The sequence below is a fragment of the Cynocephalus volans genome, chromosome 3 (assembly GCF_027409185.1).
Source record: "Cynocephalus volans isolate mCynVol1 chromosome 3, mCynVol1.pri, whole genome shotgun sequence".
Classification (NCBI taxonomy): domain Eukaryota; kingdom Metazoa; phylum Chordata; class Mammalia; order Dermoptera; family Cynocephalidae; genus Cynocephalus; species Cynocephalus volans.
Genome location: NC_084462.1, coordinates 171,432,261 through 171,452,311, shown reverse-complemented (window position 1 = coordinate 171,452,311; position 20,051 = coordinate 171,432,261). Strand labels below are relative to the sequence as shown.

The 20,051-nt window shown below is 48.5% G+C and overlaps 1 protein-coding gene across 6 annotated transcripts in view; it reads left to right on the top strand.

The window, feature by feature from the left end:
- The first annotated feature begins 1,157 nt into the window (after positions 1 to 1,157).
- Positions 1,158 to 20,051, top strand: part of FBLN5 (fibulin 5) — a 70,461-nt gene continuing 51,567 nt past the window's right edge. Inside the window, exons 1-4 of one of the 6 annotated variants that reach the window (XM_063089248.1) lie at positions 1,158 to 1,629; positions 5,122 to 5,176; positions 7,666 to 7,717; positions 10,013 to 10,267. In XM_063089248.1, the coding sequence (XP_062945318.1) occupies positions 1,370 to 1,629; positions 5,122 to 5,176; positions 7,666 to 7,717; positions 10,013 to 10,267 (622 nt within the window). In that variant the 5' untranslated portion in view covers positions 1,158 to 1,369. Of the gene's footprint in view, positions 1,630 to 1,704; positions 1,743 to 1,866; positions 2,148 to 5,121; positions 5,177 to 7,665; positions 7,718 to 10,012; positions 10,268 to 20,051 lie in introns of those variants that run through there. The other 5 variants (XM_063089252.1, XM_063089249.1, XM_063089250.1 and 2 more) reach the window with 5 other exon arrangements.

Sequence of the window (20,051 nt, the reverse complement as noted above, 5' to 3'; positions counted from 1 at the left end):
TAACCCTATCCATCCCCCACTGATGGACCTTAGGGTTGTTTACAAGCTCTTGCTATTACACGCATTGGGAGGGATGACTAACTGTAAATATAACGTATAGTAAGAAATGTTTTATTATGGAGAATTTCCAACACATACAAAGTAAATAGAGCAGTGTAATGGACATTCAGTTTCAGCAACTGCGGACATTCCGCTGTTCTTGTTTAGCGTATTGTAGAGCAGGATTCCATTTACTTACAAAAGCATGCCTGCGGGAAGTCTAAACATGTAAACTTGAGAGGCTCGGTTGGATCAGTGGGTGGCCGTGTGACCATGGGGAAGTGACCCAACCTCTCTTATCCCCACCTCCCATAAAGTGGAGCTAAAACTCCTGCTGCGTAGAGTTGTGAGGGGCAAGTGCTTTTCGCGTTGCAGGTCGGGCTTTGCGGGGGCCCAAGCGAAGCTGCAGGTGGGAGGGAGCGGCTGGGACTGCGGCCCGTCCGCGTGTGTCTTTTACAGAACAGGGTCTTGGGTAAGATTTCGCTCGGCAGAAGTAAGAAAAGGGAATCGTTTGAAACCACCAGTAAGGTCAAGGTAACGGACGTGGCCTAGTGTTTATGGGTTGTCTCCCCCATTCGGCCTTCCCCGACTGTCCCTCTGTCTTTTCAAGTCACCTTCCTGCTTGTTAAAATCACTTTCGATCCAAGGGACACGTTTTCATGAAAGCGAAGAAAATGCCAGGCAGAATCGGGGGGTGAGGGCGGGAAGCGAGGCGCGCCCTCCCTGAGGTCTGCCCTGCCCAGGCCGAGGCTCCAGCTGGCATCGGCGACACCCCCTCCTCCGCTTCCCACCCTGCCGCCCCCCACCCCTTCTTCGGGAAGATCGGGAGTCTCCCCTGCTCGCCCCAAGCCTCCACCTAATCCAGAGTCAATTCCCAGTGCCTGGAGCTGCGTGCGTCGTGCGTTCAAGTCCCTCCTCCCCAGAGGCCACAGCTTCCCCGGGTGTCCCCACGCCACGCAGCGCGGCCGTGATCCCCCCTCCCCGCCGCAGCCACGCGGCCCGGCCCCGCCCCTCCCGTGGTGGGGGCGGGGCGGGGGGAGTCGAGGGTCGTCGGTCCCCGCCCCCGCCGTCCCCGCGCCCCCCGCACTCGCCCGCCCAGCGCCGCGGGGCCGAGGCGCTCGCAGCCGAGCGCGGCCGGGCAGGGCTGTGCCTCCGCCCCGCGCCGAGCTCCGGGTGCTGGCAGGCGCCCCGAGATTGTCGTGAGGCGTCTGGCCAGTGGGTGAGCGCTGTAATCTGAACCAGCTGTGTCCAGACCGAGCCCCATTTGCATTGTTTAACATACTTAGAAAATGAAGTGTTCATTTCTAACATTCCTCCTGCAATTGGTTTAATGCTGGATTCCTGGAGCGGGCTAAGCAGAACCAGGTGCTCGCTCCGGGGGCTCTCCAGTGGCTCGGAGGACCCAGGCGCTCGCCCCTCGTGCTCCCCGCGCCTCGCTCGGCCCCTCTGGGACGGGAACCTCGGCGCGCCCCGCGGGCCCCGAGGAGGCCGGAGTGCACGGTCGCCCCCAGGGTCCCGCCGGCCACCTCTTCGTCTTTTCCGCCTTTGCGTCTCCTCCTCGCGCATCTCGGACATGCCAGGATTAAAAAGGTGGGTTCTCGGCGCCGGACTCGCTCTCTGCAGGCTCTGGAAAGCTTCCTCCGGACCTGATGGGTGGAAAATGGCTCTGGCTGCGATTCAGCCTGTGTCAGGATATTGGAAAGGTATCAGCTCGTGATGCAATGATGTTGTTAATTATAAAAAGCTGCGCCTCTGTGATTTCCATCTTGAAGCCTTCTTCTGGGAGTGGGTATTTTCTAACAGTTTCCGAAGCCAGCATCCCGGAGAGGGCTGCAAGAGTCCCAGCGCTTTATTCCTCTTTCTTTGGGGAAAGGGGAGAGACTTTGTGCGCCGTTTTGAAATGTATATTTGTATGTTTCTTTAAAATTTGGGAGACCAATTACTAGTGCATTAGCAATTATTTTGCTGTATCTGCTGTTGGACAAGCGACCGGGCTGGCTGAACCTCGCGGGGCTGGATTTGCTCTATGTCTGTGTGGGATTCACAAAGGGCATGGGACCCAGAAGTTTCAAGCCAATGAAAAGCGAGGACTGCAGACAGAGATACATGTAAGCAAATATTTTGCTATTCTTTAAGGAAATTGCAATTCCAGTCCAGTAATCCTTAAGCCTTGAAGAGCTTTATCTAGATGACATCTGCACAGTCAGTCTTTATCCAACAAACTCTTGAGAACATAGCTGTTTTAAACAGATTAACCTGTGTTTGTGTGTGTGTGCATGCGTGCGTGCTGAAATTTAAGCTGTAATAATGTCATCCTGGATTGGGGACCAGCACTTCTCTGACAGACAGTCGTGATGTTTGGTTGGTTTTTCTGGCTTTCCTCATATTTTAGGATGGTACACAAAATGAGTGGACCCACCTGCCTTAGGAAGTTCCCAGGAGAAGTTATGAGCATCAAATCCCCTCCCCCACCCACAGTATTCCTATAGTTAGCTCATTTTTGGAGTTTTCTAAGGTTTTCCACGACAAGGTGCAGTTATTGGTGATGCTGTGAGAGCACCAGTGTTTGGATATTATTTCATTTTAGGAAAACCCTCTTTATTAGCCTGGAACCTATTTGCCTCCCAGGACTCTTGGCTCTTCTTGGAGTCTGGGCTTGAAGCTTGACCCGTCCTGGGGCTGCCTCTAGCCAAAGGGAATGGGGGAGTGGGGAATAGGGGGAGAAATGGGGTTAGCACGCCTTTTCCACCAGCTCTTGAAGTCCACTGCATGCAGTCAGCCTGTTCTGTCTCCAACATAAACGAGACAGGGTTTTATAACCAACTGAAAGGAAACTTCATGTGAAGAAACAGGAAAACATTGAAATTCATAATATACAGGCTGGAAAATAAATTTGTTATTGTTCTTTCATTCCTTCCAGATATAAATCTGGCCATTGCAAATATCAAAAAGCCCTGGGATTTGGCTCTGCACTTTATAAGGTCAGAGCTGTCTCCAGTGTTCTAGACCCTGGCTCATGCAGGCGCTTAGATGAAATGAAAACTCAGGACGCTCAGGGTCTTTATTTTTTGGATTGGGGACTAGACGAAGTGGGCTTGCATCTCCCAGCACCACATCAAGGATCTGTCCCCTCTGTATGTCACCTTCACTCTGGGCCCTGCAATACCCAGAGCTGCTGATTGAGACAAGCCATGTGTCACAGATGTGACTGAGCTTTGTAATCTACCGAAGGCTCTTTTTATAAAGGGAGGGGTTATGAAGTGGAGGTGCACATGGGCGGAAACAGGCCACTGAATTCAACCAGGTGCCCAGCTCCGCTGCTCTATTGGAGAATCCTTCAAGATCACCTCTTTCAGGAAGTCTTCCCTGACCTTCCTGTCCCTACCCGCAGCCTGGCTGTCATGGCACCCACAAAGGGTATTTCTATCAGTGCCCTTACCAAAGTGTATAGGCATTATTGATTCATGTGGCTCCCCAGCCAGCTCTCAAGGGTAGTGACTGGGTCATAGATTTGCAGCTCTTCTGCCTCGTGTCCACCCCTGCATGCAGTAGTTGCTTGGAATAAATCGCTGTTGAGCTGAATGACAGTGACAGCACTAACTAAGGCTCGGTGTTTGCATAGATTTTGTATTTTTTCCATCTTAACCATTTTCAAGTGTCCAGTTCAGCATGTTAAGTACATTCGCACTGCTGTGCAACCCGTCTCCAGAGCTCTTTTTGTCTTGCAAAACTGAAACTCTGTACCCATGAAACAACTGTTCCCCATTTTCCCCTCCCCTCAACCTGTGGCAACCACCATTCTACTTTCTGTCTCTGATTTTGACCACGTTAGGTACCTCGTGTAAGTGGAATCATAATATTTGTCGTTTTTGTAAGTGCTTACTTGATTAACATAATGTCCTGAAAGTTCATCCATGTCGTAACATGTGTCGGAATTTCCTTCTTTTTAAAGATGAATATTCCCTTGTATATACATACTTGTTTCACGTTTTGTTTATCCATTCATAAGTCAATTGATGGATTGTATCCATCTTTTGACTATTGTGAATAACGCTGCTCTGAGCGCGGGCATACAAATATCTGTTCTGGTTCCTGCTTTCAATTCTGTGGGTGTCTCCCTACAAGTAGAATAGCTGGATTATAAGGTAATTATTTTATCGGTGGGGGGAGAGGGGGAGAACATAAGATGATTCTGTGCTTAATTTGGGGGGAACTGCCATACTGTTTTCCAGAGCAGCTGCAAGTACATTTTTACTTTCCCACCAGCAGTGCACAGTGGCTCCAGTTTCTCCACATCCCCCCCAACACTTCTTTTCTTTTCTTTTAAAATAGCTATCCTAATGTGTGAAGTGGTGTAGATTTTGTATGTTTAAAGCATATTGGTGACCATGATTTTATTGGACAAAAGCTTGCAAGGGATGAAGGGCAGAATCGCGGGCTCAGAGAGGTTTAGTGGCTTGTGAATGGCAGAGCTGGCCTGACCCACTGTTTCTTGATTCCTCCTAAGTTTTCCTGCTTTTTCTTTTTCTCTGGGCTGCGCAGGTTTCCTGTGTCCTTTCCTACATCAGGGCCTGCTGGTGGCAGTTCTGCAGGCCACACGCCCATCAGGCCTGGGGGGTGACTGGGCCATCTGAGCTCATCCGTTAGCTGGGAAGTCAAAGTGCCTCACGTTCCCAATATCCTTTCCTTTGTCCTTTGAGGACATGATGGTTTATTCACTCTGTGATCATTTCAGAGTGAAGACGTTCAAAACTCAGGGAAGTCTTGCATGAGGAGTAAAGACCAGTGCAATTGATCAATACATTATTAATACCACGGTGGTGGGTTTTAGCCTTTTTATTTTTTGAAACGGCAAATGCTTTGTTAAAAAGTGATCTAACACGTTATCCCTATGTATGCAGCAAGTAGAAGAGGAGTGATTGTGTGTGGGATGGTTGGGGTATCTGGAATCCCCCTTTGTTTATCCAGAGTGTGCCCCATCGCCCCCATGCAAGCACATGGTAAAGTCACCATTACAGATGCGCATTCCCCCCAGATCTGAATGTCTCTTGGGCATTGACCTGCGACTTCTCACCTCCACAGGGTATTCACCGTTACCATTCTGGCTCTCTGTCTTCCAAATCCTGGGAATGCACAGGTAAGATTTTTGTTTTTAAAAATGTTATCTAGAAGCATGTTAAAAACCAGGGTGAGGGAGTCCAGCCCATGTATTTTAGAGTTTTGGAACTGTGGAGGTGGGAGAGGCGTTACAGTTTACTAATCTGAGCTCCAAATTGTATAGAGTTACAGCTGAGAATTGTAAAGATTAAAGGCTCAGAGAAGTTGAGACTTGGCCCAGGTGACATAATTTATAAGGGGCGGGGCTGGGACCGGAACTCAGTGTCCTGTCTCACAGTCCAAGATTCTTTTAATTAGATCCTGCTGCCTCATTTGTATCCCTCTGGGGGCCTTGATTTATCTTAAAAAGCAAACGGTACTCTAGTGTTTCTGGGTGATAGTGTCCCTGTGATGTCTGCATGTGGCCCCATGGGTCTGTGTGTATCTCCACATACACGCCCCCCACTGCAGGAGGTAGGGAAAGGAGTGGGGGATTGCCAAACATTCCAACATGCAGTGCTGGGGATTTCAGCTACAAACCTGGGTGGGGTGGGCCAGGGTGGTACCACCCCTGGGCCAAGACCCCCTGGAGGTGTGTGAAGGGGGCTTGTGAGACTGGGCTTAGGGCTCAGGGCTAAGAGAAGACTGCAGCATCCCGGACTCTGTAAAGTGGCAGGAGAGATGGACCAATGTCCATCAGCTCTTGAGAGACATGGGCAGATCCCTCCTACAAGCTCAGGGTGGCCTCTCTGTGTCTCTAGCTCAGGACAGAAATGAGAGAAGCCCCACCTCTGAGCAGGGTTGGGGGACTGCAGGCAGGTAGGGCAATATTTTTTCCTTCATATTAAGAGTTTTGAAACGTATTCAGACCATTGGGCATGGGAAGGATCTTGGGAAGTAACAGAGAATTTTAGATCTCGAAGAGAACTTGGAGTCTTCTAATCCAGCCTCGTGGTGTGAGGGCACCTAGTCCCAGAGAGGGCAGTGGTTTACAGGATTGTGTTTACTGCACTTAGGTGGTTTATATATGTTAACACATGTAGTCTTTAAAACCACTTAGAAGTAAATGCTGTCATCCCCCTTTTACAGATGGGGAAACTGAGGCATGGAAAAGTTATGCAGTGAGTAGGGGCTAGAGTGAGAATTGGAAGGAAGGCAGTCCAATGGACTTGAACCCATGCTGGCACTTACTTGGGGAACCCAGGTCTCCTGGTATGCCAAGCTTTATGGCACCGCCTCCTGGCTCTTCTGCCCCATTCCCTTTGCCATAAGGCCCTGGGACATCCCAGGAGTGCACCCCACACCTGTCATCTCCACAAATCAACCCAGAGCTCAGGGAAGCCCAATCCCTGAAGCTGTGGGGAAGGCTAGGAATGGGAGCAGCCACAGTCAAGAACACACCTTGGCTCATCCTATAAAATGTCAGGCCCCAGGGTCTTCCTTATGGGTCCGTAGGTCGTCCACTGTATTAGTCCATTTCTGCTGCTAATAGCAAAATACCCAGAACTGGGTGATTTATAAGAAAATGAAATGTATTGCTTACAGTTTCAGAGGCTGGCAAGTCCCAAGTCTAGGGAACACATTTGGTGAAGGCCTTGGTGGTGGTGACAGTGACTCAGGAGTCTCACTTGGTAGGAGTGGCGGAGCAGAGAGAGACAACTTCTCATGTGCTCTTCTTTTAAAGCCCCGAGAACCATGCCCCCAACCACCATTTTTAATCCATTCCCTACTGCACAACCCTACAGTCTAATCCCCTCTTCAAGGCCCCACCTTCCAATGACCCTAATAGGATTTCCCACCCTCAACATTTACATTAGGGACTAAGTTTTGGGGGGACATTCAACCCAAGGCGTCCACCTTCAAGACATTTTTTTAAAGTGCATAAAATTGTAGTTCAAGTAGTGTGTAAAACTTACAAGCCCCTGGGACTGTTGAAGTAGATCTCTTTCTGGAAGCATCTTTGTGTGATTGTCTTGCTGAGGCTGAAATGGAGGAATTTTCCCCATTCTACTTTTCTTAGAAAACTGACTGCATCTGCTCTGTAGCTTTTATTTTATAATCAGACCTTAGGATCAGGTAGAGGATTTCACAGGGGACAAAGAACTCATATCGAGTGCTGGGAAGGTGAGGTTAAATAGCATCTAAACAAATAGTCATCACCTTTAAAACAATTCTCACCCATTCCCAGAAAGGGGAGGAACACGGAGCATGCTATTTTGGGCACATCAGATATCATCATTATTGCACTTCATAACTAGAGCCCTAAGAAGCCAGATAACCATCTGCTAAACATGGGGGTTATGAAGCAATGGTGTGGGGAGGTTAAAAAGTAATGCTTAGTATAAAATGATTATGAGAAGATCTTTGAAAAAGAGAACAAATAGGGGTTACAGTGCAGGTGCTGATATTATGGATGCCTTTTTTCTTCACTCTATTTCCCAAACTTTCTGCAATGCAGCTGTAGTATTTTTCTAGTAAAAAAGAATTAAGTGGAATGACCTTGCCTCTTTCTTCTCCCCTTTGCTGCAGCCACAGTGCACTAATGGCTTTGACCTGGACCGCTCGTCAGGACAGTGCTTAGGTATGAGCCACTGCGGATCCTTTGCTGGGGTGAGACATTCAGTGACAGCCATTTGCAGGGCCATTTCTTTCTCGACTGTTGTTCAACATTGTCAAATCTACCTTGGCCTGGCCCGTGGAAGAACACAGTGATGGAAGTCAGTGGGGCCTTTCCGTCGATCACCTTCTCTGTGCTCGGCACTGGCTAAGCATTGTGAGGCCTCTAAGAGTGGATCCCTGTCTTCGTGCTTTCCTTCTGTGTTAGTTTCCTAGGGCTGCCATAACAAATTACCACAAATTTATTACCTCTCAGTTCTGTGGGCCAGAAGTCTGACACGGGCTGTACCAGGCTAAAATCAAGGTGTCGGCAGGGCTGTGTTCCTTTCTGGAGGCTCCAGGGGAGCTTCTGTGTGCTTGCTCATGTGGATTGTTGCCAGATTCCCTTCCTTGTGGTCGTGGGACTGAGGTCCCCGTTTCCTTGCTGGCTGTCAGCTGATGGCTCTCCCCAGCTTCTAGCAGCCTCCCTCATTCCTTAGCTGGCGGCCCCATCCTCCATCCTGGAAGCCAACACTGTGAGCCAGGTGCTTCTCTGACCAATTCTTCTGCCTCCTCTTCAACTTTTAAGGACTCGTGTGATTACGCTGGTCTCACCTAGATAGTCCAGGATGAGCTCCCATCTCAAGGTCAGCTGACTAGCAACCTGCATTCCATCTGCTGCCTTAATTCTGCTTTGCCATGAATCCTGCCCTATTCACAGGTTCCAAGGACTAGGAAGAGGACATTTTGGTGGCATTCTCTTAGCACGCCATCTAGTCAGAGAGATACTTAGACGTAGTGAACTTTGTGACAGGATGATGGGATAAAGTCATTGCCAAGTGGAGATGAAAGCAGTGGACTCTGTGAAAGCACAGAGAGCGATGCCTTGTTTCTGGGTCAATAAAGAAAGTGTTGCTAGAGGTCACGTGGGAATTGGGCATCCCCGAGCAATGGCATTGCAGGTAGAAGGAAGAGCATTAGCAAAGACTGGGACGGAAAGGACGTTCAGAGGACAGGATGCTTTGTTGTGGGAGGAGCGTAGGGCGTATGAAGAGAACAAGGCAGCCCCTCTTGCCCCACCGTGGGGAAGTATTCAGGTTTTTAATATTTGATGTAGGCCAGATCATTGTCTTCCCTGAGCTCACATCAGCTGCAGACCAGAGGGGCAGTAGATGAAAGAACGAGAGGTGAGGAGTGAAATCCTGCCCTGAGGAATCCATCTGGGGGTCACACTCTGATTCCAGGACGTGCTGGGGGACAGAGAGAGGAGCAGCCGCCTTCTTTTCTGTCCCACCAGTTTGAACGATGACTTCAGGCTTCAGGCTGGAGAACAGGCTGTTGCATCTGCGCCTCCGCATTCCGCCTTCTCGAGGCGGGAGTTGGCGTGAGTTTCTCGGATGAGATGGTGGCCGCGCTGTCAGGATTCAGCCGTCACTTCCCAGCCTCTGGTCCCACAGAGAGCGGACTCCCAGGCTGGTGAGGGGCTGACTGTATTCGGAATCGGGTCTGCTGCTCGCTAGAGCCGGAGTCCAGACCTCCCTGTCCCCACGCTAGCAAGGCTGGTTTTCTAGAAAGCCCCCCCCCCTCCCAGGCAGAACAAGCAGAGCCTGGGCTGGAAATGGGCCCTGTTTGCTGGCTCAGTGTGAGCTGACTTTAAAGTAAGACTCTGCTTTCTTGACAAGGAGCTAGCTCTTGGCCAAGCCTTGTCTGCCGGATGCACAGGGATCTTTCTCCCCTGCCCAGCTGTTATTTCAAATAGAAGTGGGAACAGTTCTTAGGGCCATCCCGGTGTCTTCAGAGTGTAGTATGTGCACACAAGAGTGCCTGACATGCTTTTAGGTGGTACGCCTACAGTAAACACTCCTTATTTTAATAGCTGTATATTTATTTTTACTGTTACCTTCTGCTTATGCTAACTGAGAGTGTTTTTCATTTGCTGTAATTGTGTGTGATTTAAAAAATGCATTTATTTAAGGGTTTCAAATTTAAAGAAAAGTATTAAGCAATGATAGTACAGGTTTTTGCGGATATGGTCAAAATCGTGATGGTGGTATTTGAATGGCTGATGTTTGGGTGACATTAGTCACTTTGCTTCAGTTCTGCCCACATCGGGGAGTACCTGCCCATGTGGAGCCAGGGACTGTCCTAGGTGTTTGGGAGCAGATGCTGTGTGTTTTGGGGTTCTTCTTGCTGCTCTTGATACAAAGCTCGGCTTAACTATGCACCAGGCACGGTGTGGATGAGGGGCCACTAATGCTCCTCCTTTCTGTGGCCCTTCCAGATATTGACGAGTGCCGGACCATCCCTGAGGCCTGCCGAGGAGACATGATGTGTGTTAACCAAAACGGTGGCTATTTATGCATCCCCCGAACAAACCCGGTGTATCGAGGGCCCTACTCGAACCCCTACTCGAACCCCTACTCAGGTCCATATCCAGCAGCGGCCCCACCGCTCTCAGCTCCCAACTACGCCACGATCTCAAGGCCACTCATATGCCGCTTTGGATACCAGATGGATGAGGGCAACCAGTGTGTGGGTGAGTAGTCGGTGCCCTTCGCTTCCTCTGCACCGTGCACGGTGAGGGCGCCCTCTGCATCCACCATGTCCACCCCAGAGGGGTTGTTAGCTACCATGCACTGCAGCAGTAAAACAGTAGCTTCCTTTCTGCATACTGATCTCACCTGTAGCAGCCTGTGTCTCTGTGTCCCCTCCCTCCTGGGGAGTATAGTTTGCTGTTTCTTTCGTTATTTCTTTATTTCTCTCTGTCTATCTACCTTCCATATAGGTAAAAGACCAAGCTCATATTTTCTCAATTAAGTAACATGTGCATCTGCTGAAGCTTAGTAAGTGAATCCCAGAGAGATGATCTACAAAGGGCCAGAGCTTTGACGTCAACACCCCTGACCCTTGAATGTGCTCCTGCAGTAGATGAGGCCTTGAGGGCCAAGGCCAACTGTTCTGGAAAGGAAGTAGGTTCCTTGGGGGGGAACCAATGTTCTTTTGGCCAAAAGGAGCCTCTGAGGGGAACTCATAGCAAGAGTAGACCTCCAGGAGGAAGTGGACACCATATACCGTGAGCCCCAAAGGAATTGGCGGGGTTGTGACCAGTGCCCTAGAGAGCTCTGGGTTCTGTTGGCTAGTGTGAGAGTTACCCGGGATCTTCCCTGTTCCCTTTGGCTGTGGTTGGACGAAACCCTTGTAAGTCTCTCCAGCTTGGGGAGGTGGTCTAATGTGAAGGCTCCAAACCTTTTTGATCACGCACCCCATCTGCAAAATCTTTTTGAGCCCGGACAGCCGTTGTATGCATGTTTATAAATTACATACCTATCCTGTTATGCTAATATGGTTTGAGGAGTATAACACACACATAAGAAATAGAAAATTTTAGGGCCAGCCCCGTGGCGCACTCGGGAGAGTGCAGTGCTCCCGCCGCGGGTTCGGATCCTATACAGGGATGGCTGGTGCGCTCACTGGCTGAGCGTGGTTCGGACGACACCAAGCCAAGGGTTGCAATCCCCTTACCAATCACATAAAAGACAAAAAAAAAAAAAAGAAATAGAAAATTTTAAAGGATGTGATAAAAATAAATATGAACTGAAGTTCTCCTATTTCGTTCCTGTACTCCAAAAGTTTGGGAGACCGTTGGTCCACTTGGTGAGATTTTTGTTGGTCCTATTTCAGGGCTCCGGACTATTGAGCTGTAACCAACTGTTAGAAAGTGTTGGGTATTTTATAATGTCTTCTACATGTTCACTCAAATGAATGTGTATTTCCATTCAGATACATGTAAATAATATGCAAACAAATGTCCTTCAGACCTACAAGGGAAAATTGGATACACCTGAACCCAAACTTCTGCATTCTTGCTGGTCTCAGTGGGCGTGGTCTGTGTGTGTGAGAGAGAGAGGGGGACAGAGACGGAGAAAGAGGCGGGGAGTGCTGGTCGATGTGTACCTTGACTACAGATGAGTGTGCAAACGAAAAGAGTGCAGGACCCAACCACGCCATATGCTCCTCCGGCTTGTGGAGAAGATAGTGACGTATTTCCGTATAACAAGCAGCAGAACAATAGATCATTGTACCTGGAAGGGACTTTTTAACAGTCTTTAACTTCAGCCTCTTCATTTTGCACAGGACTCCAACAAGTCAGGGAATTGCAGGAGAAGGATGTGAGTCCAGCTCCCCAGACTAGCAGACTGTGATTTTACCAGAAGGGAGAGGTTAAAAAAAATTGTTCCAAAAAAAATGCAGAGAGAGAGAGGTGAGGGTGGGGAGGGCAGAGTTATGGTCTTCCAGGATGTCACGTGGGGCCGGATAAGCCGAGTGACCAGCCCCTACATGTGCACATCTTGAGATGAGGAGGCGGTGAAGTGACACTTTCAGCGTTTTGGGGAGGGAGCCTCAGGTGGGTAGCGGTGGTGTACACAGCTCTAGCTGGTGTCTTGGGCAATCCCACTGGCCCCTTTTGTAGAACAGCTGGGAACTGCCATGGGGCTCTTACTGGAGTGTCCCCCTCCCTCCCACAGACATCTTTCCCGGGTCCCACTGCCCTTGGCAGTGAGGACAAGGCTGGGAAACCTATTCATCCCCTGATCCCTGTGACGTCATGCCATTTATGGCTCAGAACATGTCACACGGGAGATGCAGAGCCTTCATAATGGCCCTTTTATAAGAAGAATACAATCTAGGAACCCTGGCGAGGACTGGCACCAGGCCCATCCATTTCCAAAAATTCAGCATTATGCATTCATGAGTCCTGAGTCCTTTCCGACTTCCGTTCACTCCACCCCATGGTTTCCTGATTCACAGAGGGCTTGCTGAGGTCCCTCTGGGCATTGTAAGAGGTGGCTGCAGAGGGGAGCAAGAGAAGGGTTAGGGAAGGGAGGCTCTTCCTACTCACTGTTCCTTCCAGGAACAGGGACAGGACAGAGGTGGGCCTGAGAAGCAAGGCACCGAGGTGGCAGGAAAGGAGGAAGGAAACGAGGAGGTGAGTGTGGAGTGGTCCCTTCCCAGAGAATGGGAATGTAGATGTTTCCCAAGCATGGCTCTGATCCCAGCAGCCGTGTGTAAGTGGGGAGATTGGGAAACATTTCAGAAACGTTGGTGTTCTAGAAGAAGAGGACAGCATCTCCAAAGGAGTCTTTTCCTCCTCCTCAAAATAAAAAATAATAAGCAACAGTCTTCACAGTAGCAGCAGTAACAATAGCAAATGCTCGTACAGCGCTTGTGTGCTGGGACACTTACACGAATTCATGCACTCGATCCTCAAACAACCCTGTGCAGTAGAACTATCATGATTTCCACAAGGAAACCAAGCACAGAGAAGTTAAGAAACCCGATCCACGTCACACAGGACAGAATGTGAAACCATTCAGGCTCTGGGTGAGGAAACTGAGGCTCGGTGAGGAAACTGAGGCTCGGTGATGTAAAGGGTTGTGCAGGGGCTCTCAGAGAGTTAGTACTGGAGCCAGGATTAAAAACGAGGTCCTTCTTTTGCTCTTTTTAATTAATGCAGTTTTTTGTTCTGTAAAATTTTGAACCTAGACCAAAGTAGAGAGAACACAGTGAACCCTCACCTACTTACCCCCAGCTTTGGGAGCCATCGGCACAGACACCGTCGCGTCGTTTCTTCCCCCTCCACTCAGTGAGTTAATTTAAAGCAAATCACAGACATGCTATGATTTCATCTTTGAATACTTCGGGTAGTTTACATTTCCCTGATTGTCTCATCAGTGCCTTTTTTCCTGTTATTTCGCTCAAATTATATCCAAACAAGGTTTACAAATTGCATCGGTTGACAAGTCTGTTAAATATCCTACCTTTTTTGTTTCCCTTGCCACTTACTTGTGGGAGAGGCTGCATTGTTTGTCCTGAAGAATGTCTTACGTTTGGGATTTGCTGTTTGCACTCTCGTAGTGGTGTTTAACATATTCCTTCTTCCCTGTATTTTTCTGTAAACTGATAATAGGTCTAGAGACTTGACTAATTTGGGTGTAATTTGGGGGCAAACCACCTCACAGGTAGCGTCCTTGATCTTTTTCCCTCTTCACGCTCTGGTTTCTTCTCATAAAGTATAAGAAAGTCTGCCTTGAAAGAAGCAAATGGGCGTCCCCTTTCCCTGGGGCTTACTTTTAAGGAAGTGATCTCCTCCCTTGTGCCTGAACTAGACCGCGCCTGTTCCTGAAGGCTGGGCAGGGCCAGGCCCAGCTCCTGGGTCCCCAGTACCTCTGAACTTCCTTCTTGACTTCTCTGTTTTTGGTGTCACTTTGGAGGTGACTAGACCCTGCTCCTTCTGGAATAATGTTTGGCCTTAGGTTTGAGTTCATAAGCCTCTGGATGTAAAGCTGGATCACTGGGAACACTTTTGTAGACAGGGTGAATGGTGACCCAAGGACTATAGCCAATGAGCCAAGAAAGTTTTGTGTCATTAAGAAAACTATATCTTGGCTTGAGGGTGTTCAGCTCCAGGGCAGCCTCTGTGAGGGTAATGGGACGCATGGCTCATTAGAATGTGTCATGCAGGTCCTGGGCCTTTAGGAGATCTGGTCACCGGATTCTCAGGGGGTGGAGAGCCAGACAGACATGGTTAACTGGCAAGGAGGAAAGGGCTGCTGGAGGGGACTCACACCTGTCCAGAACACAACCAAGACCTCCACAAAAGGCAAAATCAAGTACATGCAGAGTTCTGAGCTGGCCAAATGGACATCTCAGAGAAGGATGGTGTGGGGTCAACAGCGTTGGTGCTGAAGGCTCAGGAAGTGGGGTGAGCTGCAGCTGCATGGTTGGGGCAACGCGATTCGGACCCCATTCAGGAACCTTCCTCTCATGCATGCTGCCTCTAAGAATCATGTCCCTGACTGTGGCTGCCACTGGTTTGTGCATGCTCATCCCCTTTGGGGCTCAGCTTGTCATCTCTGGGTGGACATTCCAAGTTCTGGCTTTACTAACCATCTTGACTCAGTGGCAAATTTAGAGACTCCAGCAGTAACTAATGTTCGTGAAATATTTTGTGGCTCAAAAAACAGCCTTTTACTAGAGCTGTGCTACTCCAGGGACTGCAAGAATTCTTCTGGCCATTCGTGAAATTACCAGCAATATCGTGTAATTCTGTCTTCCGGCCTGGGGTTTTTCTGTTGATCAGGGTGCCCAAGCAGGCAGAGAGCAACACATATGGATCCTTTTGGAAGAGAGATGGTGTTTCTCTTGAGTTATTTTTTCTGAAAATCATCCACTATTTAGTCGGCCAATGTTTACAGAGCACCTGGTTGGTGCCAGACTCTGGCCTAGGCATTGAGGGGGGCACGGAGTCAGGGCACAGCCATGGGGCTCTCTCCAGAGCTTGTGGTCAAGGAAGGGAGATTAGACACAACACAAGCAGCTGAAAGGCAAGACAGCCTCTGGTAAGTTCCTGAGATGGTTCAAAGAGAGGGCAGACATGGGAAGTCTCCTGGAGTGAAGGAGGCTGGAACTTCTCACCTTGATTCTTACCTGAGACCTGGGGCTTGGTTTTCTCCTCTGTAAAATGGGCATAACAATGCCCGCCTCACAGATACCCTGTGAAAACACTTTGCCCAGTGTCCACATGGAGTATCACACAGTGAGTGTTAACTGGGGAAGATTGGTGGAGGAGGCAGCTATGGTGTTGGGGTGGTCACCTGTGGAAGGATTCAGAGGGTTCGAAAACGTGCTGAAGACCCGATTCTTTAAAACAACCTAAAGCTGAGCTCGATACATGTGCACTTAGCCGGGCAGAGCCCTTCCAGGCCTGCAAAGCCTTGATGAGACTTCACTCAGACTGCCCTGAGGTGCCAGCATAGCCTGGGCTTATTTAAATTGTGAAACAAAACAGTGGGAAATCAGTGCAGTGTGGCGTTTGTTCAGAGCGAGTGGGTAAGACAGGGCCGAGAGCTTGTGGAGACCTCTGTCCCTGGTGTGGCAGGCCTGTGTTTAGCACAAATGAGGAAAGAGGGCAGCCTTCATGCCTGCAGACTCTTATTTTTTCCACAGGCCTCAGGCTTGGGCTGTAACTTGAAACCAAGTCCTCAGGCTGAGACCAGAAGGCAGACGTGTGAAGCTGGGCTGCTGGAGCTGCTGAGGGTGTTGGGACGGGACCTGCGAGCAAGGCAGGGGCCCCACAGTTGGGTTTGCTCCGTTGTTCTGGCAAACTGGCCCCAGCAAGCTTATTCCCGGGCAGCCCTACTTAGGTTTTCTCATCTTGCTTCCAGTCTTTTCCTGTCATTGGCTGGGACAATGGGCAAGTGGCTTAACCTCTCTGAACCTTAGTTTTTCCATCTGTAAACAGGGATAACAGGACCAGCCTCTGTAGGATATTCTGATAATTAAGTGAGAAAATGTAGGTAAACTGTCTAAGAGGGAGGCTGGCTTGTGGTCTGGGCTTAATAAGTTAGTTATTATAATTACTATTTTCATTATTTCAAATCTCATCGTTGCATTGTGACTACAAACCCTTAGTCCTGTTATTTTATTATTGTTTATTCTTTTTCCTGGGAGTTAGATTCAGCAGCATGTGCCTTTTAGAGGGTTGAGGGTTGAGGGTTGAATTGTTGCCACTTTGCAGCAGTAGGAGTTGGAGTTAACTTGTGCTTCCAAGGAGACCTCAGCAGAGAAAGAGTAGCTCTTCTCAAACCTTAATGTGCCCATGAATGACCTGCGGAAATGAAGATTCCGACTCAAGATGTTGGGGTGGGCCTTGAGGTTCTGCATCTCCTCCCAAGCTCCCAGGGGATGCAATGCTGCTGGTCCAGGGACCACACTTTGATGAAAAGTCCCTAGTCCATCTATCTATTCTTAGAACTCTGTTTAAAGAATGGGAGAAAGAGAGAACATTTTTTTTTTTAATGTAATTGCTGTGTTGCTTGAATTTGTTAGAAGAATGCATACTTTTGTTTAAAAACAAAAACTCAAAAGAAATTATTTTTAAAGCCTAAATTGAGGCAGCATGCTGTAGTGTGTGAAAACTCGTTATATGAATTGGAGATACCTTGTCATAAACCCAACTAAATTAGAGGGGAGAGGCACTAGGGGGGAAGGGAAGCACTTGGGGCACGGAGCACCTGCCCAGGAGTTATATCACAAGCCAGCTGCTGAAATGACCTGCTGTTACCTGGAGACCAGTTTAACCTAGTAGCTGCAGAAGCAAACTGCCATGGCTCTAAGACTGGTTTTACCTGCTGCTGTCACTCACCGGTGAGGGCTTGCCAATTACGCTAGTGCCAGTGAGTTTTCTTTCAAACGATACATAACATTTTCTTTCTCATAAAACCCCCAAACTTCTGTTTGTTTTTTGGACATATCGAAGACCACACTGGATTGTGTGTGTGCCCCAAATCGCAATTCTCTTTTCCCAAATAAAACGTTTGTTTAGCTATTCATCCCTATATTCTTATTTGACTTTGACAAGTGATAATGGGACCAGATAAGACGTCAGTAAGAGCTGGACTTTGATCTCAGATTTTCTGTATATTAGCTGTGTGACATTAAGAAAGTCACTTGGCCTCTCTGGCCTAAGTTTTATTATCTGTAAAAAGAAGGGATGGTATTTTACTAGGGGTTTTAATCTGGGGTCTGTGGATAGAAATCAGCGGATTTATTTTCATGTTTTTCCCTACTAGTTTCTAATTGAAATTTAGCTTTACCGTCCATTATTTTAGCAGTGGCACTTATTTTGAAATATTTTGAGGTATGTGAGATATTTTGAAATATTATTTTGAAATACCATTCGTGCTTATCTCTACTTCAAAATTGTAGATATTGGATCTGCTGCCTGATCTCATTACTTAATGCACTGATAAAGAAGCACATATAAAAGTAAATAAATAAATAAAAAATAAAAAAGAAGCATACATATATATATATTTTACCACATCACACATTTGTTTTTTAAATATTTTGATAACTGTCTTTCCATGTAATTGGTTTCCTTCGTAATCCTACTAATTTTATTTTACACAGTTAAAAGCATTATTTTGAGAAGGGATTTATGGGCTTCATCAGTCTGCAAAACATGTTCATCTCACACACACAAAAGGTTTAGATCCCCTGGATCAGATGATTTTTCAGGTCTCCTCCAGCTCAAGACTGGCCTGCTATTCTAAATCTTCCCAATCTTTAGGGAACATAATTTTTGTGTCCAGAAAGTTTGGATTTTCTGTTAGCTCTTTCTCACCTGGATCGCTCAGGTGCTGTGGTTCTTCTCTGCTTGTGTTTTACCCAACCCCTATGCTCAGTGACATCTCATGAGGAAGTCCCTCTCATCACCAGTGTAGCCAGCTTTGGTCATTGGCGCTGGTCCGTGTGAGGTCCAGTGCACTGACTGGCCTCCCGTACTGTGTGGGACCCCACTGGTGGGACATGCCCATCCTTGGTGCCTTTGTGTAGTAGGTCACTTCTCCAGCATCTAGCAGGGCAGTTTTCTCAATGACCTACATGTTTTTCTTGGCTCTCATCTTATGTGCCTTGGTCTGCTCGTTTCTTTTAATTATATTCCATTCTGAATTAGCCAGTTGTGTGTGAAAAGCAAGCAGTGTTGCAAGAGGATGGAGGAAGTGTGGACTTTTTTTCACAGCAGACCCATTCAGCTCTGTTTCTGATGGTTTCTGGGGAAGGTGGATGCATTACCAGGTCTCCAGAGAGTTCCCCCTGGACAACAGGAGGCCACAGTTATCTGTCAGGCTGCAAATAGCCTCAGATGCCAGGGCCAACACTGAGCAGACCCGTTAGCCATATGATTTTTAAATTAGTGGGAGGCACATGTTATGATGCTTCTTAAAGAGGTGCGGTGGTTCTCATATGTAGAAATGGAAGAAGGTGATTGATCCATCTCTTTTGTTGTCAAGGCTAGTTGTAGATTTCTTTTCAAACATTCTTTTGATGTAAGTCGATTGACGATACCACTGGTGAACTCTAGAACAGCTCACTCACGTAGGTCTGTACATAAATTCACAGCTTCTGTAGATGTTCTCCAAGGATTTTATGTGCTGGTGTGGATGGTGTCCAAAGGGCATCTATGGCTCTTGTCCCCACTCCCAGCCCTGATGCAAGAAACAGTCATTTGGGAGCTGTTTGTGCTATCAGGACTGGATTAAATGAAATAAAGAAGTAAAAATACCATATGAGCACAAGGCATTCGTTTTACGGAGACTGCATGCCTGAGTACAATGAAACTGATTGAAACAATAAATTAGAAATTGTATTTGATGTTGCTGATGTCATCCTCATGTAAATATCATCTGATAGGCCCAAGTTATGATATCTGCTGTTAGGAAAGGAAAAGGGGATCTTTATTTCTGGAAGGACCTGGAGCAAGCGGTTTATGATGCTGGGGAATGGTGGATCGTGTGACGTAGCGGGGAGAGCATGGGCTTTAGATTCACGCTCACCTGGGTGCAAATCCCATCGCTGCACAGTTGCCTGGCTCGGGGATTTAATCCCCTGTGTCCCGTCTACAAGATACTGATCTCGTGGGATTGTTTGGAGGTTTAGCCAGGGGCGTGCTGCGTGTCTGACAGTCAGGTCTGCACGCTCCCTAAACACTCGCTGCCGTCCACTTCCCATACTTGCAGGCTCTTTCTTTATATTGTAGGAGCAGCCACTGTGTCTGCTTCTTGTCTTAGCAGTCCCCACCCAGCCACAGGGTCAGGCACATGGCAGGTACTTGTTGGCTGCTTCTCCCAGGTGTGGAGGTCTGCAGAGGGGGTGTTAAGGGGGAGGGATCTCCTCTCAACGTGTGATCAATACTGATTCTGCTCCCCTCTGTCTCCTCTCTGATGCCATTCGGGCAGGGAGGCAGCTTCTGAGCCTTTCTCTGGAGACTTCTTACCTCTGGCAGTGCCCAAGAGAACATGGGTACCTTTGTTCTCCTTGGGCTGCCAGCCTCTCTGGACACGTGGACCAGACAGGCCTTGTGGTGCCTGTGACTAGGAAAGAGCTGGTGAGCTGGGCTGACCCCTTCAGGGAGACCCAGAGTCACACAACCGCCCCCCAGCAGCCAGCCATGGGCCTCATGCTTAGGCCAAAGTTTCCCAACAGCCTCAGATGTGTGCCCCGAGGGCAGGCAGGTGCCCATATCATCTTTTATAACAGAGGGTGTGGGTGTTGGGTGCAGGGAAGTGGGTGGGGTACCTGGAGGGGGGATTTCTGGACCACAGGCACCGCATCAGCCTCTGCCTGCCTGCCTCCCGGGCATCAGCATCTGCAGGGAGGCAGGCAGGGTGGGGGGTGGGTACTGTTGAACCTGGGCGGGTAAGAGGGCAGCCTTTACTCCTTTCCTCAGTGGACCTCGTGTCACTCACTTAAGGTGC